This window comes from Lycorma delicatula, chromosome 1 (assembly GCF_047948215.1).
Source record: "Lycorma delicatula isolate Av1 chromosome 1, ASM4794821v1, whole genome shotgun sequence".
NCBI lineage: Eukaryota > Metazoa > Arthropoda > Insecta > Hemiptera > Fulgoridae > Lycorma > Lycorma delicatula.
The window spans coordinates 121,822,449-121,850,297 of record NC_134455.1 but is presented as its reverse complement, the minus strand read 5'-3'; the positions used below and the strand labels follow the sequence as shown (position 1 = coordinate 121,850,297).

Genomic DNA, 27,849 nt, shown 5'->3' with positions numbered 1-27,849 from the left:
GCAGTAATTCATTTTCGTATTAACAAACCTCTGCAGGTTTGTTAATACGAAAAATTCTTTTTCTGAAAATCGACTAAGCTTTGTATAGAAGAAAACCGTTTAAAAGAAATTTACTAATTAAGGATAACAACACAATAAAAATAGTAACAATAAATAGAAATTTACGTCAAGAATGGTAAAATATCCTTCCATGCAAGTTATGTTTTATGTCAGTATACTAATCGCCGTGTGTGCGCTCGCGTGTGCGTGCCTGTGTGTAGAAAGAGGACTACGTTAATAATCATTAGCAATGAACGATGTAGGTAATAGATAATTTAAAATTTATATTAATGATTATGAAGTTTAACAGTGATGTTTCTTTTATCGATTAACATTAAAGTTTAGTACGAAAATAAAAGAAAGGTGTTTTGACGCATAAGTTGTATGAAATAAAACTATAATTAAATTTTTAATTTCTTATATTTTAATATTTATTTCAATACAAGTTTTACACAAGGTAAAAACATAATATATATCTTTTATTTCCTTTTTTGTTAATAACGCACAAGTTTGTGGTTGTTTTTAAATATAGTATTACTAATGTTCAGAAAATAATCTGTCGCTTCTATTTATCGCAGAAGTATTATGATAGTTCTTTGCAGAGAACCTTTTTTACTACCTTCCTAATCTTACATCTACTAATTACAGGATTCTAGAAAATACAGAAATTTAAAAGAAAATTTAATTAATGAAAAGATTTTTTTATCACCGGTTTAAATATTTTACAGCTGAAACTGTAAGAAAACGTTTTTTTTTTGAACTAACATTTTCTCTAAAAATTCACACAAGTTGTGGAATCGAAAGAGAAGCAAAATAATTATATTTTAAATTTCTATTAACAAAATATGACATCAAATTTTAACCACAATTTTAGATCCAAATTTACAACAATAAAATAAAATTTTAATACTTAGGAAATTTAATTTAAACAATGGAAATATTAGGTTAAACAGTTTATTAGAAAAGTATTTAGGTTAATTTCACTTTATTACATTTATATTACACTCTTACCATTTAGGATATTTACACGAAAATATCTTTTCATAAAGTTTCATCATCAATGAACTAATTTTAGGAATACGAAAATATCCCTTCCGTTAAATTTAGTCTATGTACTTTACTAATTTGTTTAAATGTATTCATCCTGACTTAAAAATTGATACAAAGATTCTATTTACAACATGCAGGAAAATGTTTGATGAATCATAAAAAGCACTGAAGACAATGACGTACACATTGATTGCACTGGTAACACTGCCTCAAGGCTGGTTATTAGCCATGAATCCAAGACAAGGCGGTTAGCTATCTCTGAGAAAAAAATGTCAGCAATGTCAGTTCAATCAGCCAAATACTGAATAAATCTCCTTTTGCCTCACAACCATCTAGAACAAAATAAAAAAAAAAAGTTTAATTAAACAAACTTTATCAGTACTATTGTAACGACATGAATATCATATTTTTATTTCATTGATTTTATTTTATTTCTTTAATTATTTTAAATTTTTGAACTGGGGGCGCCATTTATTATAATAATTATTATATATAATTTAAAAAAAAAAAAAACAGCTCACCAAATTCCAGTTTAATTTCCTCGAGCGCTTTCGGCTATTTTTCCATCTTCAAGAGAAATATAATTATGACTAAATTTATAAAACGACCATCCTTGAAAATTTGAAAATATATATAACAATTTATTGTCATTTTATTATTATTCGTCAAAAGTCAAGTTTAACTCCATGTGATTGTAATAGTTCCTCAATTGTTATGAGCTCTCATTCCACAATTTACAGAGCTCATAACCACTGAGAAACTATTGCAATAGTAGTCACTTAGACTTAAACTTTAACTTTTGACGAATAATAAAATGACGATCAATTGTTTTATATATACATATATGTATATATAATTCAAGTATGGTAGTTTTATAATTTTAATCATAATTATATTATCTTGAAGATAGCAGAATAGTCGAAAGCGCTCGAGGAAATTGAACTGGAATTTGGTAAGCGGTTTTTTAAAATTATATATATTAATTATTTTAATTTTATCATTTGGTATAAAGAAATGTTGTATATAAAATTGGGTGGTATTGATAATATTCCGGCTAGTATTTTATAAGAAGTGGTAAATACTATTGTTAGCCTTATTACAGATTTAATTATTGAATCTTTCAGCAACCCTGTATTTCCAAAATGTCTTAAAACGTCTGTTTGTGTTCGTCTCCTTACGAATGGATTTGCACATGATTTACAAAATTATAGACCAATTTTGTTGTTGTAATTAGGTATTTTCGCCTTTTTCTTGAAAAAATTATGAAAATCGACTTTTAACATTTCTTGAAATACATAACGGATTAAGAAATTTTTATCACGGTTTTAGGAAGAAAATTCCTACTAATACAGCCATTTCCCAGTTTTTGAAAATATTTTTAATTTCGTAAATAGAGGAAAGATTCTTTTTTAAAATCCTAATTATACAAATCATTTAGTTTCTCGTATTTTACTGAGGAAATAACTAGTAGTTACATTATCAGAGAAGCTGCTTAGAACTGGTTAGTCATACCTTACTACCATAATGAAGTAATTGAAAATTCGTTTATTTATTAAGAATTTCTCAAGTTGAAATTCTTATTAAAATATGAGAAATCATGTGAACTTTTAAGCATACAGATCCTCACATCAGATCGGGGGCCAACTGGAGGAAGATTGAGACCTTCGCGACCGAAGTCCTCACCGCCAAGTTCCAAAAGGGGGGAGAAGAGGGTTGTAGATGATGTCAGAGTAGGGAAGAGTGGACAGCCGCATCCGTGAGTGGTCGCATGCTTAGTATGTGGCCTACAATGTCGGGTGGTGATTCCAGGGGCCAGTAGGTGGAGAAAAAGTTAAGACCAAGACCCATTTGCGGGGGGTGGAGGGGGGTGCTAGGAACGGCATAGCCGGGCCTGGTTGTTCCGCTTTCCGTGGTTAGAGGCAGCCAATGCCAGTGACCGAATGACGACCGGGACCGGTCTCTGGCGGGTGGGCTGGGGACGACATAGTCGGGCTTGGTTACCGTCCGCTAGGGATTTAAGGCAGACAACAGAAGATCCGGGGGCCGGCCTGCCGTGCCGGATTTTTAGCCGGTGGGTGGGGAGGCCTCCTTTGTGTTAAAGGAAACGCCTCTGGGCCGAGTATAAAAAAAGGTCTTCACATTAGATGTAGAAAGAGGAATGTTTCAGAAAACTGTTCTCGATCCCATAGATTTCTTTACTCTTTAGTTATTACCTTCCTTAAAAATCTTGATTTACTTTTGTAACCCTTTTCCCTGACAATAAATCTTATATATATATATATATATATATATATATATATATATATATATGTATATATATATAATGGTAATTATTTAAAAAGAACTGAAAATTCCAAGACAGTTCTAATACTATCCGTTGGATGGATTATAACCATCAAACTTTGTATATGGATAAAGTCATTTCATTGTTCTTCTCAGGTAGCTGTAAAATTGTTCATCATAATATTTCTGCTACCCACAAAACGAATTTCTGGGTGCTTATTAGATTACAAGTTCACGTGTGATGATCAATTTGATTTCGTTTGTAACAAAACCTCTTTTGATCTGAACCGCCTTTATAAAATACCAAACTTGTCATCATTAATAAATATTTAATTTAAATTTAAGAACAAAATTTAATTTCTTGGGGCTCCCTCAAAAAGTCAGAACGAGCTTTGAAGAAAAAAATGGGCAGACTTTGCGCCTATAAGTTTAAACGTGTAGATTTAAATTTATCATTGATAGTATGCTAAAACGAATGGTGATTTATTTTAAAAAATTACATCATCTAAGTACACTAAAACAAACAAAGTTTTTTCGTATAAATCACCATACTTCGGCTTAAGAGAAGGGCCTTTATTATGATTATACTGCAATTTTTAATAAATTGCTGAACAATTTGAAAAGTCTTCCCACCAATTTATTTAAAATACAATTAAACGATTTTGTTTAACGAAAACAATATTTTTCATAATGAAGTTTTAAATAATACTAATTAAAAAAAAGTAATAATAATATAAATATGATTTATTTGTGTCCTCTTCAACGTGTACATAAATATTCATGCAAAATACTTTTCGATAACGGCTTCTGAAATGTGAACTACTGTGTAGTAATATTTTACACTTAACGTTTTCACCTTAATATTTCGTGTGTTTCTATTTAAAAAATTGATTGAAACTTGAATACAAATATCTTATAATTTGCTTTTCTCACTACTGTTTAAAGAGAGAACATCTTTTTCGTTTGTTCCCGGTTACCTCGAAAACTACTTTAACAATCATTACAAATTTTAACTGTAGCTTTCTTATCATTCTGGATTTTAACGCAGTGCAAATCTTACAACTTTCACTACTATATAGTTCATAAATAAATGTATAACCTAGCATTTCTTTTGGTATATTTAATGTTATTTTCTATCTCGATTATTGTCTATATTAATATCGACTTCTGTGATTAGTAAGTTTAATAAGTGGTTTACTCAATTTGATATAATTTTGTTAAATATCAATTTATATTGTTATTGTAATATCCATAAAAACAAATTAATCTACATAAATAAAAATGTACGTTCGTTTATTCAAAATCTTAAATCTCCGTAAGTTCTTCACCGACTGATTTGAAATTTTGACATAATGTTGCATTCGAATACGCACGTGTTTTTATATACCTAATATTTATTTACCTAAGATGTCACACCTATGACAGTTAAAATTTGTTTTTTCTTTTTAAAGGACCACTATCTGTTGGACGTAAAGGCAACATACGGTATACTAAATACTATACGATTCCATTGAAATGTTTCCGATATGTGTGTCCGCCATAGACAACTGGGCTAATTAACGCACGGGGAAAAAGGGAAAAATCAGAAATGGTAAAAGGGAAGAAGAGGAAAATGGAAAAAAGAAAAAAACGGGAAAAAGGAAATCGAAAGGAGAAAGGAGAAAAAATATAACGGGAAAGGGAAACGAGGGAGGAGCAAAGGGAAATGGTAAAAAAATTAAAATTGGAAAAAGTAGAAGGGGAAAGGGAAAGGGAAATTGTGGAAAAGGAAAGGGGGAAGGAAAATGGAGAAAGAGGAGAAAGGTTAAATAAAGGTTAAAGGTTAAAGGAGAAAGTGAAAGGTTAAATTTTGTGAAGTTCCGTAATGATCATTTTGTTAATGTTTTACCAAATTTTCAATTCTAATTACTTAATATATATACTCAAATCTAGCATTAGCGAAGCATTGTCGGGTCTGCTAAATTTACAATAAAAATAAGTACAGCCCGCAAATAAGTACTAAAATCTGTTTTCAATATTTGAATTTCTAGTATGGGGAAAGCCGCAACGGCTGACCTCATAAATTTGTAATTTATTTTCTGGCGATGTAATCTATATAATGTATTATTCAGGCAAACAGATTGTAGAATTTTTTAACTATATATAGAAACAGTTTTAAGATATTAAGCTGAATACTTCTACTTAAAATTACTGTTATTTAGATTATCACTGCAATCAGTGGGCTAAAAATGCTGTGAAGTTATGCTTCAAAGCGATTATGTAAAGCACGTTAATTTAATTACCTTATCTAATTCTTGAAAATAATTTTTTTATACGGTATAAAAGTAAAGTTAATTAATTTCTTCAGGTTATTTAAATTTAAAGACTTCATTTTTAATATAATTATAAATACACCAGTTTCTGGTCAAAAAGTATTACTGTTATGAAAAAATCTTAACCAGGTAGAAAAAACCAAGAGAAAATGTTTACTTGTTGAATTATGGATATAATTTGAGCAATTTCCGATTTACATTTAGTTCAATAATAGAATTCTTTTTACATTTCTTTCCCTCTGATATTGTATCGTGCTGATATTGACCTCTGGTAAGTAAATTGATAATTTTTCATATGTCTTGAAGAGTTCTCCTAGTTGTAATTTCATATAAATAAAATAAATCTAAAATTATAAAATTAATACTCTTTAAATATAGAAAAAAAAGTATATATCAATTATAAGATGAATAACCAATGGAAGTTCAAGAGGTAGAACAAAACTCCAGATATTCCGTAAACATTCCTGTAGACATATACGTGATAAGGTTTTCAATAAGTTTTCATCTAAAATTTAATGTTTACCATATACTATACTTTCGCTGTTACTGATATTCTAAGCATTAAAATATTTTTTTTCCAAACTGATCGTACGCATTTTAACTTAAATAAGAACTTCGCTACAGAATAAAATATTGTAATACAATAAACTTAATATTTCTTTCATATTTGTTAGCCTATAGCCTATATTGTTAGTTATTTTTACTTATAATCAGTAATAAAAATGGTTACCCTTTTATTATATTCATGACAAGGACTATAATACTTATTTCAATTTCATTTCAGAAAATTGGATCACTTCATACCTCCACATTCAATTCATTCGATATTAACCATCCAAAAATAGTAGGATAAAAAATATTTTAAACAAAAGTTAACTTCAGAAATATAAAGAGTAGGCTGCATGGTATTTCATAAGTTACTAGCCAGGCGAGTTGTCAATCTTTCCAAAAAATAAAATAGATTTTATATATCACATTAAGGTAAGGAATCAGTAGCATAACTATATTTTTAGTCAAGTTAATTGTTTAAGATATTTGTTAAAAGAAATTGTAACAAATATTTAATTTAGTACTGAACATGAGAAAAATGTTACGAAAAGCAAATTAATATTTTTCGTTTAAATGTAAAAATTGTGAAACCTCAAGTAGGAATAACTGAATACATCAAAGCTTATTGATTTTTTTTTAAGTTTTCATATTACATATTTTTTTAATTTTTTATACTTTAAAAGCATTATTATATTTCATTCTGTTGATTACTTAAGATACAACTTGGTTTTTCTTCTAACTAATTAAATAAATGTTAGGAAATTAGTTAATTAGATCCTTAATTAATTAACTAGTAAATTAGTAAAATAACTGCAATGTGTTAGCCATTCTATACATTATGCAGATACTCATATCATTACTCTTGTTGAATCATTCATAATAATTTCAACGAACACAATATTTATATGAATTTATAATAAACTAACATTATGGAAAATTACATTATGTGGAAAATTCACCCTGTTTTTAATTAATATGTATTGATAGGATGTGTGTTTACTCAAACGCCTCGTTAATTTTATATTTTCTTATTTAAAAATGCAGAAATAAGAAAATAAAAAAATCTAAAAAATAATGAAATAGAAAATATAAAAATAATGAGATTATAAAAAAATCATGTTAATCCGACTTAAATTTATTAAACGTTGTATGTAATTTTAATTTTTCTTAGATTATTTGGCAGTCGTCCAGCTAAATACAAAATTAGAGCATTTTTATATTATGATCACAGATTGGTTACTAATCTCAGTCGACTCCCACATTTTATTTTGGGAAGCAGAATAATAAACATTAACGATAATAATAAACCAAAATGATTCTTACAGACGAAATTACGGCTAGCAAATTATCAGTTCTCGGTTACTGATTTATGCATAACTACGAAAGGTACAATTTGCTTATCGATATGGATGATCAAAGGCTGTTAATGGAAGCAATGTCAATTTTAAAACTGATATTTTTTTAATCTGGTTGTCAAAATGATGTTTATAATTTACAATATTGGGGGACTATGAAATACATTAACAAAGCGAAATGTCATTTGTCTTCCATTGGCTCTTCTGGAGTAAATGGAGGTTTGATAAAATGCTTATCAAAAGCTGACTAAATCGAACTGAGTAAATTATTTTTTAAGCTGGAAATTGCAAATTCCAGGGAACTTTTCATCTAGGGTCAGAAGTGACTTAAATGAAAAGTGGGTAAAAATTTGTCTTTTTTTTTTCATTTAATAACACTTGCACAATTCTCAAATAAAATTGGTTTGTGATTTATGAATTTTTACGTTGATTTCTGATGTGTGTGATTTTATTTATCGGTACGTCTCTTTTTAGGAAAACAAATATTTTTGTATTTGTTCACCGAATGGTGGTAATTTATTTTAGAAATCATCTACTCTTTGTATATGAAGTATTTAATCGAATTTTTTTTTTCTTTTTTTATTCTACCAATGGGAATAAAGTTAATAAACGAAAATGAAAAATTATATTTCAGGAAAAATATGAGTTTCACGGAATTCCATGAATATTTAATTTCAATTATGTTAGATAATAAAAAATATTTTATTTTATTTTTGTTGAGAATAGCGCCGGTTTTTATCAGTAATAAATCATTTGAACTTTATATTTTTATAACATTTAATAATTTAAATTTTTATAAAAAACGACGTTAAATCTACAATAAATTTAAAAGAATGTTGTGAATCAATTTCAGAATAAAACAAAACAAAAGAATGAAACTATTATTAAGTGTTAGAATATTTTAAACAGCGGAAAAATCTAATTGAAAAGGTTGCAGTGAAGAAGACAATGTTGTTTAGATATACACTATAGTGAGTTATATCACGCAAGTTAGCTGCAATTTTATTTCCTAGATTTTATTCATTTTGTTTTAACAATAAAATAAAACACGCAATATGCACGCTAGATAAAACGGAATTATAAATGTTTGAGACACATTTTATAGTTTCAAATAATTTACTTTATTTGAAGCAAATGTTTTGGTATAAGACGAAACATTTACATAACAATTCTTTTCGGCTTAGATAATTTTAGGCAGCGGCTACAATACGACAGGCGAGCAGAGAATGGTGAGTTTTGAGCAGTGAGCGTGGCATTGAAAAACCGTACATATTTATGTAATTATTTACACTAAAATTTTGATTTATTACATTCAATTGACGTTTTTAGGAATAATAGTAAACGTTAATTATTATTTTTTGTATCTGTTTAAAATTTTCGGAAAATCACCAAACATTTTACTCATTTTCATGACGAATGGTTTGCTATTTCAATCACATTTTTACTGGTAACAAATTATTAAAAATGTTTTATTATTTACTCTATACGTAGACACTGATAAGTATTTATTACAAGAAACAATAGCAAGCCTATAGAAAAATTTCTATTAAAATCCTAAAAATATTGTAAATTAATTTCAATTAGCAATAAATTAATTTACGTCCGGCGTCAATAACTGGCATTAAGATTTTCGTATGTGGCAATATTATGGTACCGATTAGTGCACGAATTTATTTTATTCCATCTAAGTTGTTGAATAGATAGAAATAAAGGAAAATATACTGATGAATTATTTATTGCTTTTGTACAACTTATAAAGCATATTGAAAAAATGTTATAATAAAAATATTGGCTGCTGTTTTTGCAGAATTATGATCATATCAAAGCATAAATTAAGAATGTCTTTTTCCCAAATAAGTGATATTATGTGTATGCGCGCGCTATCATCAACTGATGTTGATGATAGTCCGCCGCCACTTCTCCATCCACTTCTTTTCTAAGCCTTTTCCTTAGCCTACCTGTTTTTAAAAACTTCCTTAACCGATACTTATTTTCCTCGCTTCATTTCTCCTTCTATTAACACTTAGAGTGAAGTTGTCAAGATTCCGCTTTTCTATCATGTTATAACCAGTTTAATTCTCTTTTTTGTAGTTTCTGCAAATTGAACAAGTAAAGATACAGATATCTAGGGACAGTACTAATTGAATACTGGAAGAATAAAGAAGACATTAAAATGAGAAAATGTTATGTTTGGAGTATATTTCTGTATGGTTGTAAAACATGGACACTGGGGAAAAAGAAAAAAAGATAAAATCGAGAATTTTGAGATTTGTGTCTGGAGCAGGATGAGAAGATGGGTGGTCAAAGTAAGTAACGTAGAAGTATTAAAAATAATAAATGAAGATACGGTGAAAATGAAGAAGGAGGAAAGGAAACTGAATCGGGCATATAATTTGGGGAAATGTAAAAATAAATGTATTTTTAAAGGCTCGGTTGAACTCAAAAAAGAAAAAAAGGAAGAAGCTAAAGTTAATAAACGACATAAAAGGTAGTGAAGGTTGTGATGAGATGAAAAAAAACATGGAACAAAAATAGATGGAAACAGCAGTGGTGCCAGGGACCTGCCAACAGGCAGAATACCACATAATGATGATTATGATGATTTTCTGCATAACTCTTTCTTTTGTAATCCTGATTTACATCTGTATTTTTTTTTTACTTTTTGAATGTTTTTTTTTTTTTTTTTTTTTAATTATAATAGTAATCTTTATTTTAATTACAAACTGACTTAGAGGAAATTGAGCTTGTTGAATTCATGATGTTATTGTGTCATCTTGTTCTGTCTTAGACACTCATGTGATCAAAATTTATAAAAGGGATTAACTTAATATTTTTTTAGGATTTAATAAATTTACTTCTACGAGTATATCAAGTGATCAACAAACTAAAAAAAGTAAATCATCTCGTGTTTTACCTGGTGGACGTCCGTTACACCATCTCTGTCTCCGTCTATTTCTGTCCCAAGCCTTCCTCATTGTTTCCTTGAAGTTTCCAGTCTTCATTTATTCTATTAACTTCAACCTTCTTTCATACATCTTTTTTTTATCAACTGATCCATTCAATACAGTTTTGAAGATTCGACTTCCTCTAATGACATGTACTAACCAGTGTCCTTTTCTTATGCATATTTCCCACATAAGTGTATTTTTTTATTTTTTACATTTCTAATTTTATATTCCAGTTTTTTCATTCCTTACTTTATCTACCCATCTTATTTTATCTGTGCTTCTCCATATCCACATCTTACAAGCCTCAATCCAGTCTCTTCCTTATCATCCATGCTTCAACTTGCATATAACAAGACAATCGATACAGAGAATTTACTTTATCAAGACTCAATTCCCTCTTTTCACTGAAGGTTTTCTTTGACATCATTACCGTTTCTTTTATTTCAATTTTTTCACTCTTCCAGTTCTCTAACTCTATAATATCCAAATAACTGTAATATTTTAATTTTTCTATACTTCCTTTACTTGTGCTTATCACTAAACCCATTTTCTTCTTTACTTCTATTTCTTTAGTTTTTCTTATGAGTATATATTTCTTTTCATTCCATACCAAATTACTCCTTCATTCAGGACTGTTAACATTTTTGAAGAGTGTATATGGCATCATCAAAAATCATGCATCTTATTTTTCATCCCCCTATACTTGTATTTTCTTATCTTCCTTGTAATATATTTCTTATCATAACTTCACTGTAATTGTTGAACAGTGTGAGCGAGAGGCAGTATCCTTACCTATTACCTCAACCTAGACCATCATTTTTTTCTTGTTTAGCCTCTTGGAATCACCGTCAGGTATTACTTCAGAGAATGAATAAGGATTATATGTATGAGTTTAAGTGAAGAGTACAGTCTCAGTCTTGTACAGTCTCAGGTCAACCATTCTGAGATGTGATTAATTGAAACCCAACCACCAAAGAACACTAGTATCCACGATCTAGTATTCAAGTCAGTATGCATACATTATTAGACCAACCTGGTGGGTCAACCTAGATCACCTTTCTTTATTTATCCTGTTTAGCCTCTGGTAATTACCTTTCAGATAATACTTCAGAGGATGAATGAGGATGATATGTATGAATGTAAATGAAGTGTAATCTTGTACAGTCTGAGTTTGACCATTCCTGAGATGGAATGGTCAAACTCAACCAAAGAACACCGATATCCATGATCTAGTATTCAAGTCCGTATAAAAGTAACTTCCTTTACTAAGATTTGAATGTTGATCTCCTGACTTTGAAATCAGCTGATTTGCGAAGACGCGTACATTGTTAGACCAACTTGGTGGGTCAACCTAGACCACCTAGTCATTCATATTATTACTTACTTTCATTTCTTTTTAATAGTTTTAGGAATCTCTCTTTAAGAATCACCATCAATTTATTTCTGATTCTATCAAATGCTTTTCGTAAATCTATGAAACACTCATAGATCCATTCCTATTCCTCACGCTACCTCTCTATAATCATCTTTAATAGCTAAAGGGATATCCACATATATATTCTTTTTTCATGGTTTACGAACCAATTATTTGTTATAAATAATTTTTCTCTTGATAAAATTCTACTAATCTGTTGCCCTTTACTAAGATAAATTTGTTGTCACACTTCCTTCTTCACCTTCTCCAACCAGAGTCTTGCAATCTCCCATCAGTACATTACAGCATGTCTTTTCTGATATTTTTATATCTTCAACAATCTCATTCATCCTTTTAATATCTTGTTTATAATTTAGTTTATATATTTTAATTATAACAAAATTTTTGTTAACTTCCAATCCTTAAATATATTAATCTACCATTTAAAAAATATACATTCCATATCTGTTTTGCAGCGTTTATTCCTCAATATTATTGCGGTTTTATTTTTTCATTCTATTTTTCAGAATTGAAAACTACAAATCCTCCACTCTTCATTTCCTTGGATAGATAAATATATAAGAACTTGGTTAAAACAACTTTAAAAACAATCTAAGCATCGTTTTCAGTATTGTTAATTTTCAGCAGGAAATTTTTGTTTGCCATAAGTTTTTGCATATCTACTATACTAAATGCCAATTTAATATCCCGTCTTTCAAATTTGATTCAAAAAGCTGAGATTATTTCAGATATAGATATTAAAGCAGTTTTTTTCGCTTTTGACAAGCCTTTAAAAGACTGCTTAGTGAGACTCAGTTTTATAGGAAGTGATGGCAGAAGCTTTCATTTGGATCAACTAACAATCAAAGTATTCTTTCTTCCTGCCACAAGAAATTTTTGTCAACCACTGTGTTTTGCAAATATCATCTTGTTTGTGAACATCTCGTTCAGCTATCAAATTCAGATAAGAAGAATGGGTACTTAATATCTTCCACCTTGCTAACGTAGAAGCATAATCAGTATTTTAAAAATCCATCCAGTTATTTATAAATTAATGTAACTTTCTTTTAGTTGTGAATGAACAACAGGTACAGAAAAGCATGCTAGTTCATATTATGTCAAAGAATAGCTATTATAAGATCCAAGAAAATGTTTCTTCCATTTATCTACTTAATATACAATGCCAAACTTCTGTATCAAACTAGCAATACCGCTACAGTGAACAAATAGCGTTCCTTTGAAAAGAAGGGAATAAATTCTTGTGTTATTTTTTTATAGAAATAAATAGATATTACTGTGTCAATATGTTTTTTTCACTTAATCTGAGCCCAAAAATTTAGTATAATTTTTAGTTAATTGTAGGTCGCTTTCTTGATTATTTTGTTCAAGTACAAAAGTGTGTGAGAACGTTCTTCTAATATTTTGCAAGGAAGAAACACAAGAACTTCCAAACATTGTGTAACAGTTGTAGTGCTGATGAATTTGGTTTTAATGTGATTTTCTAAATTTTTTGAATAGTCTTTAATATCATAAAAGCAAAAATAACGAGTGATTTTTTGTCTTCCTGTAAATTTTTCAGATTTATTTTTCTTTTTGATTAGTTCCTCTGATCCTCCAAAACAAAACAAACTAAAGTTTATAAAAAGCCCATGATTTACATTCATCTTCAACTTCATTTAAATGTATGCATGATAGATTTTGCTAATAAAATTTGTAATGCTTTTTAATATTTTTTTGTTTTATTACCAACTCTTCAAAAATGTATCAAAATCTGTCTGGATAATTTACAAAACCATGGGTTGTTCACCTCACAACAAATCACTAAACGCAACATAACTAAATTTACTGTCAAAAGAAAAGATGTATTGTGATAAAAGAAATCACTGTTGACACAGGTTCTTGATTTGTTTTGAGTTGCAAAATTAATTAGTTCAGAGGATAACCAATGCTATTTCTACTTTATGTAAATTTTGATATTAACAGTTTTATGATAACAATTCTTAATTTTGGAGTTTATAAGAAAACCAGGACATAAAATTAGGATTATGATGATAGATATTGATAATGTTTTTAAAAATAAGAGGTAATTTATTCATGATAACAATTACCAGATTCATGCAATAACTAAAATATAATAAAAATATATATACTGAATAACTTTAATACGAATGAGTTATGAAAAACCTCACTGGAAAAATTGCATTTAATATGATACTATATATTATTTTTTGAGATCAGGAAAGACAAAATACAAAGAAACAGATAAAAATCAGGCAACCAGGTCTTTCAGACCTGTGTAATTAGACTTTTGATCTGTTTATATATCAACTGACCATTGATCCATTTGTAATCTGTTCTGTTATATTTTTATAGTATTTGTATTTAAAATAATTCAATTTTTATTATTTAAAAAAAAAATTGATTTCTTATTTTAAATAAACCATTATAAAACTGTTTTAAACAGTGACTACTATAAAACAATATTCTTAAATAATTACATCAATATACTGGTATTTTGTCTTTATACTGGTATTTTGTTAAAAAGTAGTTATAATTTTCCACTAAATTTCTTCGATGATTATCATAAATATTCCAAGGAAAGAGTGATTTCAACATTTTCTATAAAATATAACAGATAAATTTTAAAATGACTGAACCGTTTTAGAACGCCTCTTTCCTGCATAATACAAAACAATTAATATATACATTTTTATTACAGGTGCTTTTAAATTAAATATATATATATATAAAGTATGAAACTTAATTAACGGCAATAATTTCAATACTTTTTCATTCTCTAAAACTATAAACTATTTCAATTGAAAATATTCCTGGAAGAGAAAAAAGGTAACTTTGTTCTAAACAGGTTATATATTTAATATACTCGTAAAAATTTGTATATTGTTTTGTTAACAAAGAAGGGTTTTACAATCAAAAAGTACACAACACTCATGCATTCATATTTGCAGATACACACACACACACACACAGAGAGAGACGTATTAACAGACGTATAAACAGTGAGTAATAATTGTAAACTTTATATTGAAAATTATTTAAAAGAATTGTCCATTGAAACTTAATAATATAGGAAAATATGAGTAGACAGATTATTTTATTAAAAAAATTTCTTGTGTAGAATTATGAAATTTCATTTAAAATAAAATCCTTTGAAGTTTTACAAAAAACTTCAATTAAATTTAATATCAACAGTGAAAGCACCTGCGACGTGTTTGAGAGTTGCTTTCTGCACAAATTGCAGAAGCAGCTTCTGTTTTATATCACTCACTGCTCTAATTTCATTAATTTAATCTTAATTGCAAAAATATTATGTAACTTAATTAGTATAAATTTATTTACGACTTAACTTTATTAAAAATATATTCCAACCTATTTCAATCGCATTGTTAAGGCAACCTAATTGAAAGAAAAAAAGTGAAAACACTCGCAAATAAATAATAAGTTCTATAAAGTTAAAAAAAATATACAATAATTAATTAAATTACATAATTATCTTCCTGAAATAAATATTTAATGTTTTCACCTTTTTAGAATACTTCTTCTGAATTATTTTTTACGAACTGTGTTAAAAATAGTTATAAAATATTATCTTTCCATTTTTAGTTAGATTTCAAAAGAAAGCTATCATTGTATTGGGTACCATGTTTCGACTTCCGGAAAAATTAAACATATCTTCGAGTTTCAGATACCCCAGATCCCGAAACCACCCTCAGTTCAATAGTTTATATATATATTTATTTCACTTTCTTGTGAACACGATGACTTCCGTAATTTTGCGCCAATCAGTTTCAAATTGTTCCGTAAAAATCACTCGTCCCAAAATGTCAATCGAGTTCGGTAATGGAAAAAATCGGTCCATGGGGACAAAAATGGTGGGGTTTTATGAATAAAAAATATCGCTGTAACAATCCGTACTAAGTAAAATATTGAATTTTTTAAAAGTTTTTACTATTCTTTGGATAAGGGCCTAAAACTTAGGTAAGTAAAGTTTTTTATCACGAACTATTGACCCAGGGGATGGAAAAAATGGGGTTTCAAAGACAAAAAATCATACCTCTCTTAATAGGCACAGTATCAGTTGGTTTAATGTGGTCGTTAGTCCTCTAAACATTACCTAAAATTTTGTCTGTAACAAGTTTTGATATGACCAAACCCTTAGGGCAACAGATGACCAAAATGTTGACGTTCCATGTTGTTACATGGAATTGTAAGAAGATGAGGCTTGTTATGTACTAAATATGTGAAACTTTTTTCACACGCAACCATTGTCGTATTGAGTAAATTTGAAGTTTTTCTTAACTTTGAAGTTTTTTTTATCCCCTACTTAGCATCAATGAAATCTACCTCCACCTTCCGGCGTGCTGAAAGGGATTGTTTTTTATATAGAAATTAAAGAATTTTTTATATATTTGCCAAACCATAAAGATCAGTAATTTGATTTTGATTTCATAATGAATTTAATTTTCATAATATGAAATTGAAAACTCCCCACCAGTGGCCAAATAATCTACATTGTTTTTGGCATTTTTCGCTATTATTTCTTAATAATCTATTCATTTAGTAGGAAATGCTAATTCCAAATTAATGTTGACATAATATCATTAATGATTAGAAATCCTAATGTTAATAAAATCTGGCATGGATTTGCATCAAATGTAAAAGTGAGAGATAAAACATGCAATACCTGAGGATATAGCAAAAAAATGAAATTACTTATAAAATGGAAGTAATGGGTGTTCGAAAATTATCTGAACAAATTTGATATTGATTAAATAGTTTATATGTTTGGATACAAAAATGGGTTATATGAATCTAGAGAGAGAATTTAGAATCTGAAACATTAAAACTAATATATATTTTTTTACCTACAATAAAAGATAATCAAAGTAGCACCGTCAGCATCTTGCAAAATATCCACCGGTAATCAATTTAATGTCATGTTTGTTGCAGCATATTCCGATGTAGGAGTTTAAAATACATTAACAATCCTCTCCTTAAGGTCATCGATATTCACTATTCACTCTACACGATTTTTGTATACACTAAACTTGATGAAACCCCATAGGAAAAAATCACAAGGAGTTATATCGGTGATCGAGTTAATCCAGTAATCGGTTCATCACGCCCAATTCAGCGACGTTTTGTTGAGGAATTCACGCACTAATAAACGCTAATGTGGTCACGCTCTATTTTGTTGGAATATGATTTTGGGTTGTAACTATTCAAGCAAAAGGTAAACAAATCCGTCTAATAAATTCAGATAGTTATTCGCGTTAATTAACGTTTTCACAAAGAAAAAATATCCAATCACTCGATTGTGAAGCAGCCTGCACCAAAAATTAATATTTTGGTTATCTATAATACGGTTAAGTGTAACTTGTGATTCTCTGATTCCAATTTTCGAACGTTCTTTTTTTTTCACATTTCCAGACATGTGAAATATAACCTCGTGTGAGAATATATCTATTTTAAGGTAAAAATCATTTTCAACTCTTTCAATCATTTCCATATCAAATTGCTTCCTAGTAGTGTGATCTAAGGTTGAAATGTGCTGCAATATTTATCATTTATAAGGACGCAATTTTAATTGTTTCATTATAACATCATGAAGGGTAGATCGTAAAAGAATTCACTCGCGCGCGCTGCACTCCGAGTTGACCCCCTAGGGCTGCGAACAAAAGTTTATCTTTAAGAGTTACCTGATACACCCACCGGGTTGGTCTAGTGGTGAACGCGTCTTCGCAAATTAGCTGATTTCAAAGTCGAGACTTCAATGTTCAAATTCTAATAAAGACAGTTACTTTTATACGGATTTTAATACTAGACCTGAGTCTGTAAAAGAATACACTTCACTTACACTCATACATATCATCCTGATAGTTACCTGTTAAAAGAGAGCCCAACCATTCATTAGAGGGACTATTCATTTTTTCTAATAAGACATCAAAATTTTTCATATAATTGTCAGATACTCATGTATTACTCGGTGTACAATAACTAATTTAACGTATTAGATCAATATAAAATATTTAAGCAATAAAAACATTTACTGCGTTACATTTGGTACTAGAGAAATTAGCATAAATCTTGTTGAGTTTTAAATTCTTCGTGGAAGAATAGTTTTATGAAAACAAAGTAATTGATGCAAATTATATAGAATCCTCATTTATGATTAAAGTATAAAATGCTGTGCAATTACTTTGAGTAATAATTTTCAAATAATTAAAAACAACATTTTCTATATTAATTAATTCTATATTAATTACTTCATGTCAGCTTGTTTCTAGCCTTAATAGTCAATAATAAAAAAAAATTACTTTAAATGAATGTAAATTTCTTCGTCTGAAGTAAATTTCTAAATTAAAAATAAATATGTAACCACTTCTTTGACATTGAAAATTTTCAATTCAACTTTTTTTGCAAACAAACTTTTAAGAATTGTCGCGGTAAAATATCTCATATAAAATCGAGTTATTTTCTTTAATGATATTGAACCAATTTTTATTTTATGTGTACCAAAAAACTTGTCATACTAAGAGCCTTCCAATGAGGTGTCACAATCTACATCGTATCATTTAAAAAAAAAAGTTTTCATTCCTTGAAAATTTAGAAAACATTAAAGAGCCAAATTTTGTGTTGGTAATTTAAAAACTAGTTTTTACAGTAGTAATCTACAGATTATGATTATTTCAAATGGGTTAAGAAGTAATATCACGTAATTTTATAGTTATTTTTGTTGGACTGAAATTTAAAAAAGTACTACCCCAAATGGTTTTTCGCATCTACCTAGCGAAGGGGTGAGTGGATTTTAATTTTTTTCACAAAAATTCATTATTTTTTCGGATCGTCAATGAAATTAAACGTTACCATTGCAATTTAAGATTTTTGAGTAGGAATAGGTGTAGAGAAGAGAGTGGGTTCCACCTCTTTGAAAATAATATTAAAAAGGTTCCCTCCCGGGAATGGTATGCATGCCAACAAAAAAAAATACGATGGGACTGTTAGATGTTGAATAATAAACGTGGTCAAATGATCAACCAGTGTATATGTATATACACACACACACACACACACACACAAACAATATTCTTGTACACACTATACTCATATACATATATATATAGTATATTCATATACAGTTTTGCATGAATACTAGAATCCCTATCGCGGTCATTTTATTTTATTTCATGTTCTTTAGCCAAGAATCCGGAGGAAGGTGCAGCCAGTTGCGTTACACTTACAGTAACGTGCCAGTAGCTGCATTGGTTGAGCCGATGCGCCGTACGTTGTCCATCACTTAAATGATCGAAGTTATAAAAAAACCCGAAAATTTTTTTTAGATATTTATCTGAAGAGTATTTGTATGCCCAAATTTACTGAATATTTCGTTTTGTTTAGCCGGAAATGAGGGAAATTTGCAATAATTGTTAAACAATTTTACCTTTCATCACCCCTTTCAAAATTCCGGGGTGAAATTCGATCTATCAATCGAATTAAAAATAATTCTATCTTTTAAGGTTAAATTACACACATCAAAGATCTTGTTGATAACTTCATCTGATACGGATAAATTCATAGAATTTTAAATTTTACTGTTATTCCATTTTAACCCTTTAAACTAGGAGTTTCAAAAAATCCTTTCTTAGTGTGCACTTACACCATAAGAAGAATGTGTAAACTAATTTCCATTAATTTATCTTTAGTAATATTTGCTGGGCGTTGGTTGTGAATCACTAACGACAGTTGTTTCATATAATATATATTTATAATATATAATAATATAATAATATATATATATATATAATCGCAGTTTGGAAGAAAACAGGTAAATTGTGTAAAGAATAGAGCTTATAATTTACAAGGAACAATAACTGAGCATAGTGAGTCTAGTACACTTAGCCATTACCACCAAGATTTGTATAAGTAACTATTTATTGGTCAGACTTCAACTTAATATGAAAATCAGTCAACTAGTGTACGAGAAAGCATGTTAATGAAACTAAAAATTTGTATTTTTTTAACTCAAACAATAGTCGTGAAATAAAATCAATTCCGTTAAATAACATTATTACATAAAAAAAATATAGATTTTAAATAAAAATGTCATTAAATGTGACTAAATCGTTTGTCTGTAATGATTATATTTTTCTATACTGACTGCACCAATTTTTATAAAGGTGTATTAATCCATGTATAAATAAAGCATTGAAGTTGTTATTTTTTATCTATCACGAAGCTTTGGATTAAAATTTGTATTTAAATTAAATAATTTATTTCTATAAGCTTTGGTTGCTACAAAAAATTAACACAATCGTAAATAAATAGAAGGATTGCTAATGAACTGATCACGGAATTTGTATTTAACATCAATAGAAAACATGCGTAATTACTATAGAAGAAAAACGTAAGAAGTCTTTTTTATTATAAATTAATATACAGTAATTTATTCCAGGTTGCCCTTGCAACAACAGTTACATGGACAGTCTGCAACGGAATTCAGGAAAATTGTTCTGGTAGATACTGACTTTATTATTTAATTAAGAAATTTTATAAAATCCTGAATAATAAAAAAATAAACTACTTATAATTCTGACAGTTTAATAACATAAATCAAAACATATAAGCACAACATAACCATAATAAGAAGTATAGCTTACTTTGTGTAGATTCTCGGGTTCCAAGAACAGAAGCTAATCTTGGTCTCTCTTCTTCTAAAAAAATTTCAGTTTGAGTTGATACGACCTCATATATGTCAGCAACGCAGATAATACGTTGTTTTCCAGGAATATCTAAATGCTGTTCAATACCAGCCGTAGTTACGTATCTGTCTCCTACTCGATCACGTATTACAAAGCTAGCGTTTATCTGTAATAAAAAAATATATTTTCTTAAAAAAAGTTGTAAGCGAATACATCTTGATCAGTTGACAACATGCCAAATAGTTAAAAATGATAATTTTCAATTATAATGTGTATAATACAACCTCTTTGTTTTGCAACATTATTTGTTATTATACTACCTACACCCCATGCAATCATATTCTCTAACTCGATTGTATCCCTTAAAGACAGAATATGTTAGATCCGACTGCTGCAGGCAACCGTACAGTAATGAAATGGATATAAAATAATGTACTTCGAAAAATGTAATAGTAATTCACATTTTTAAGAAGTATTCAGACCATCTCTAACTGAAAAGTGAGGAGTGAAGAAGTGATTTCCCGATTAATTAACTAAAATGATGATACCATTGCATGACAACACACGAAGTCCACCAAAATTCAGGTGATACATAGCCTCAGAAGACATCTTTACTCTTTCCATCACAGGAATTTCTGTGTGTTGAAACTGAGTACTTTCAGAAAAATCAACTTCCATCTGTGTCAGTTGAACGTTACAATGCATTAATTACGAAAAAATGTGATAGAAAAATTGAAATTCAATAAATTTATTTAACTTTTTTTGTGATAAACAAAACACAATAAGGGATACTATCAATGTGATAATCTATATATATAAAAATGAATGTTTGTCTGTCTGTATGTCTCTTATGCCTTCCTAAACCATTCATCCGAAAGCGATGAAACTTTGGGGAATGGTTGAACGCATGCCAGGGAAGGTTTCTGAATTATTTTGGATCCGCTAGGTGGCACTGGGGCCGAGATATTTTGAAAAATGATATTAATGGTTCAATTTGGCTCATATTCAGAATATGTGTTACTTACATAGAAAGAAATACCTCTGTAAAAAATGGACCCGCTAGATGGTGCTGAAATTGAGATAATTGGAAAAATTGCATTTATGGTCTGATTTGGCTCATATTCAGAATATATATTAGTTAAATGAAAAGAAACCGTTTTGCAAAAACTATACCTGTTAGGTGGCGCTGGTGTCGATATATTTATGAAGCAAAAAAGAAATAAACAATTGACTTTCTTCTTCTATATATATAAAAGGCAATGTTCGTATATGTGTCTGTTATAGACTAAAAAACTATTGCACTGATTTACACGCGGGGGAAAAAGGTAAAAGGGGAAATGGAAAATAAGAAAAGGAAATAGGGAAAGGAGGAAAGGGAACATAGTGAAAAAGGGGAGTAGGGAAAAATAGAAGAAGGGAAAAAGGGTAATCGGAAAAAAGGAAAGAAGAGAAAAAGGGAAATAGGGAAAAGAATTAAAGTGAAAGGTTAAATTTTGTTAAGTTCCGTAATGTTCATTTTTTTAATATTTTATCAAACTTTCAATTGTATTCATTTAATCTACATATATATACTTAAATCTAGGAATAAAAAAGAATTGCTAGGTCTGCTAGTTATTATAAAAAATAATCGTTATTTATGATTAACAATCAAAATTAATATTATTATTATTATTTTCAGTTAGCATTTACTTACATTTTTAATCAAAATAAAATTTGAATAATCTGTTTTTCTTTCCTTTTTTAAATAAAATCTGGGCTGTATTAAGAAGACTTATCTTACAAATTTACGTAGAACTGTTTTAAAAATACTTATCATTCTGGAAAAACTTTTAACAAATAATTAAAAGAATGTAAGTTATATTTTACTCCTTTTTTCAATTTTACAGCTTAAATAAAAATTATTGCGAATAATAAAATTAATTAGAACCGTAATAAAAAATTATTTTCTTTAAACCAGTTAATTCAAATAATTTTACCTCTAATTGTTTGTTATAAAATGGAATACGTAGAGATTCTAATACCAAAAAAAAAAGTTATATATGTATATATTACTCGCTAAATAGAAACAAGAAAACCAAAGAATTTGTATTAAATACTGTCTATTTTTAAGGTTTAGATAGAATTCTTTCAAATAAACTTTACTATAAAGCTAGTGAGAGAGATTCTGAATTTAACTGGTCGCGAAATTTCTTTCATGCTTTGTGAAACTCTTGAATGCGTTATCCTTTTCATTCAAGGTGCCCTTTGAGTAGCCCCAAGAGAATGCTTCCCCAGCTAGCTTTCCAAACCTTTTCCTACATCATGTTCTGTAATTGTGAAACCCCTTTTTGCACACATTTCATATTACCGCTTTGAATGTTCATGTCTTTCTTACAATTACAAAGCAAACAAACGAGATATTTAAATAACTGTCTTTTTATCATTATTTATACGTTTTTCCACTAAAGATGAATTATTTTCAGTGAAAAAAAGGGTTCAATTTCCATGAGAAATTTCTCATTTCATATAATGAAATAAAATAATACATATATATATATATATATACACACACACACACACACACACATACCTTTCCTTATTTATACATTTGTATGCGGTGTATACACATAAAACTTTACTTTTTATTTTATGTTATTCACGGGGTATATTAAACTTTTAATTTTAATATCAAGTATTAACATATAACGAGAATATGGTAACGTTTCCCAATTACATTAAAATTAATAATGAACATATTTTGGTATGATAATACCATTTGAAGTAGCTCAAAAGAACAGAAACATATATTTAAACAAAATTCTGTAAAAATATAGAAACACGAACGAGCGCAATATATGGAAAATCTAATTTGATTTCTAATAACGTTTATATCATCATTCAAGGTAAAAAATATATAATAATAATGTAAAATAATATATATATATATATATTACATAAAGAGGAAACGTTTGTTTGTATATTACTCAATACTACTAAATATTATTAATCTCAAGCACTATTAAATAAACTTCTACGAAATTCTAACAGTAGCTTTATTATGTAATCCAGTGTGCTATAAGCTATATTACGATAAACAATTAAGTATTAAAATGTGTAAATATTAAATATTTCGTTACGGTGTTGCACTTCTTATTCGGGCCACTAGATGGCGAGCGGCTAAAGTCTATTCTTTCTTTCTTATGGCGACCGGCTCCAAAGATATTTTTCAATTGAGGTCTTATTGAAATTGAAGACAAAAAATTATCGTGAGTGATTTGTAATCAACGCCCAGCAAAAACGAAGATAAAGTGATGAAAATTTATATACATGATCTTCTTACTGAGCAAGTGGACACTAAGAAAGAGTTTTTAGAAATTTCGAGTTTAAAGTGGTAAAACGGTGTAAAAATAAAATTACTATTATTTTTATAATTTCTCGGTAATAAATGTAGATATCAGCTTGATGTTTTAGTGTGTGTAATGTTCATATGAATTTTCAAAAACAGTTTCCAGATTTTTTTAAATTCAGAGTTTAAAGGGTTAAAGTGGATTTTTGAATTTTTCCTGAAACCCAGCTATTTTTAATATTTCTCGGTAATAAATGAAGATATCAACCTGAATTTTAGAAAGTGTAATCTTCATATGAATAAACAAAATTTTAGATTTTTGAAATTCGACCTCGAATAGAATGAAGAAAAGTAAAAAAAATTTAAATAATGATTTCAAATTTTTCTGATCCCGAATATCCTAAACGAGTTAATCTGTAGATTTGGGCTTACAAATACTGTTCGGATAAATATCTAAATACTATTTTCGTGTTTATTTTATTTCTATTTTTTTTAAGGGATGCGACGGTATACGGTGGCGCATCCATTCAACCAACACAGCAAATGCCACTGTTGCTGTATGTGCGACTGAATGTACCTGCCTTCGATTACTTAACAAAAAGACATAAAATAAAAAAAAATTACTGCGACGAAAAACGCAAGGAACCATATAGCGCTGGTGAAGCTTAGACGAGCAGATAGTATTTCATTATCGATACTATCTTCATTTTACAGACATAAAGTTTATCGTATTGAGTTTTCAAGTAAGGTAATACATCAATTGTCGATTGGTACTTGCTGTAACAAAGTGTCTTGAAAAAGACAGCTCGGTAGTTATTGACTATAGTTGAATTTAAAAAGTAAAAACCGGTTTAAGATATTAACTTGAAGATAGATTTAAATAACTATTAAAACAAAACCATTATTTTGGATGTACTTTAATTGGATTCAACGAATAACATAAAATGACCACCTCATTATTCACATGCTGAATCCTTGTAATTATGTTAAAACCAGGATGATGAGTATTGCTTGAAAAAAGGATAACCTTTACGGAAACGAGATTAAATATCCTTAAGACCACATCAGGTACATATTTGTTGATGAGATATAGTACCTAACTTGAACATAAACAATATATTGCTTCCTGTACTTCAATATTTGTCAATAATATATCTCCCAGATTGTTTATTTTATTAAAAAATAATATTAAATAATGCAGGTTGGAATCTGAGAATTTTTAGATTGTAAAAATACAGATATAGTTCAGGAAAACGTACCCACGCCTGTTACTATTCATAATGTCTTGTCGAGAAATACATTAAATTACTGAAGAAATTTTTGATGGAATAATATAAACTATGCTTTGTGTTTAATAAAGATCTTCCTGTAAGAAAAGGATCCACTATTTCTGCCCAGGGATATATATATATATATATATATATATATATATATATAAGAAAATTCATCACAATAAACATTAATAAGTTTTTGTAGCTTATACAAGTTTTCGTAGTATTTATTTTACAATTACACTGTGAGTGGTATAAGCAGTTTTCCAATGAATGACTATTTATTTCAATATCCCTCAATTATTAATAGTAATATGTTAAACTCTTGTCATAAACTCAAAGGACCACAACAAGAAAATATATTATTTTACATATTTTACTGATATAACTTTTTTTCATGTTAATATATCTGGAGTTCTCGGAAGGATTTAAAGATACAAAAGGGAGTAAATTTCCTGTAAGCCCAGCTCTGAAGACAAATTATCCTCGTTGCCTTCAGTTATTGTTATAAATTCTACTCGGTTACAAACTTTGTCGTAGTCTCTAGCAGTAACTTATTGTGCAGTTACACTATTCAGACATCTAATGCGATGTAATTTGAACACCTGATATACGGTAACTCTTTTTTTACACTCGTTTCGATTTAAAGTTTTGTACATAAAATGTTTGGTTTTGTTGTTATGATTTAGCTGGTTTTTTTCTCATTATTTAAACTTATATTTTAATATTTAAAAAGAAAAAAATCACATTCTTGTAAGCAGTATAGTTGTGCAATTAGTACAGAATATTGGTTATTCTCTAATGTTCACTAGTTGTTTACTAATAATAATAATTCAATCTGGATTACCGAAATTATTATCATTGAATATATAAGCTAAGTATTGGTAATATATGTACTTTTGTATAATAAAAAATTACGTAATATAAACGATTGCAAGATATAGAATTAATTTATTCAGATCTCATTATAATTTTTTTAATTTATAAATTTTTTTTCAAATTTTTATAATTTAATTCATAAAATAATTACAATAATATTTAATAAATCATTTATGAACGAGTACTTATTTTCATAATTACTAAGACTATGTTGAGAAAAACATTTTAAATATTTATGGAGATGCAATTTAATACACTCGACAAAATTGAACGAGAAGTTTTTGGCATAAATAATTTTGGAGAAAAAGGAAATAAAATCGATGAGTATAAAAAAAAGTTCTACGCAACCCATCATTTACTGTTCCCAACTTCATTAAATTTATTTATGAAATAATTTTTTATTTCTGTCATCATTTTTAAAATTTATATACATATAATAATTGCTTCAAACAAACAGAACAAAGGTGATTTATATAAACATAACTGCGTTTAAAAAAAAAAAATCGTTTGTTGAGGAACGTAATCTACCGAAATGAAATAAGTAAAATAAGAATTCGAAAATACCGATCTCCGTGGCGGAGTGGAAGCGTCTCGACCTTTCATCTGGATATCCCGATTTTGAATCCCGGTCAAACATGGCATTTTTCATACGCTGCAAAATTCCATTTCCATATTACACGGATAAGCTTTAAAGTTATAAGGGGAAATCACCAATAAAAAAAAATATATATTTTTGTTACAGTTTTATTCATAGATTTATGATATAATTTTTTTGTAATATTGATAAGTAATTATTTTATATTATAACGATTACAGTAATTAAACTGTTGATTGATTTATTTGATTTCAACATGAAATGTAATTCTTTCAAAAGTTTTTATAATTGTATTTATTTTTTTAGTTCAAAACTAACTTTTTAGTTCGTGCATATACCTTTAGTTTTCTTTGTATGAAATTTATGATTTAAAACTTTACAAGTACAGTACGTATTATTAGATTTATAAGGCTCTTATGGGAATTATAATATTGCATTTTATTGAATTCTAGTTGCTGATGTTCATGTCGCTACATTCATATATATTAAAACAAAGTCTTCTTTCTAAGTTTATTCATCTTACTCTTTCAAACTAAAGGATTTGTTTTAAATTTTAATTATACGTCTCAGTTAACATTTATTTACATCTGTCTTAAAAATAATATTTTTTTATTTTTGAATGGATAGGATCAAACTATTTTACCATCTTTAATCTTGACTCGTTGCACAAAAAAATATTACACTTTACTATAATTATAAACTTTTACGTGTTAAGTTAAAAAAGTAGATTATATCACGTTCCAACTCTATTTTCAATCTTACACCAAAAAATCTGAATATTTTCTTTTTAAAAGAGATAGTTAATAGTAATTATATTTCTTCAGATAGTAACTACTTTAAAATTTATGTGATCATAAACCAACACCGAGTCTGTTATTCTTCAAGTTTGGGGCTTATTTTTAGGGTTTAGTAATCTTTTAGACCATGTATCATATAATTTTTAAATTAAAAAGTGAACTCTACTTTTTTTATTTATCTTTTACTTCCTTGTACGAAGTAAAAAAGTATTGTGATCACGAAAAATTTCGGTTTTCTGATTTCAACGGAAATATCCATTTTGACCTTCCATGAATCCAGTTTAACTAGTTTGTGATATCTGTACATACGTA

At 28.3% G+C, this 27,849-nt stretch overlaps 1 protein-coding gene across 1 annotated transcript in view; it reads right to left on the bottom strand.

Moving 5' to 3' along the window:
- Window positions 1–457: 457 nt before the first annotated feature.
- LOC142321793 (uncharacterized) overlaps window positions 458–27,849 on the bottom strand; it is a 159,112-nt gene continuing 131,720 nt past the window's right edge. The window contains exons 5-6 of the mRNA XM_075360191.1: window positions 20,629–20,836; window positions 458–1,421 (exon numbers count right to left, since the gene is read on the bottom strand). Of these exons, the coding sequence (XP_075216306.1) occupies window positions 1,342–1,421; window positions 20,629–20,836 (288 nt within the window). The 3' untranslated portion in view covers window positions 458–1,341. The remainder of the gene's footprint in view (window positions 1,422–20,628; window positions 20,837–27,849) is intronic.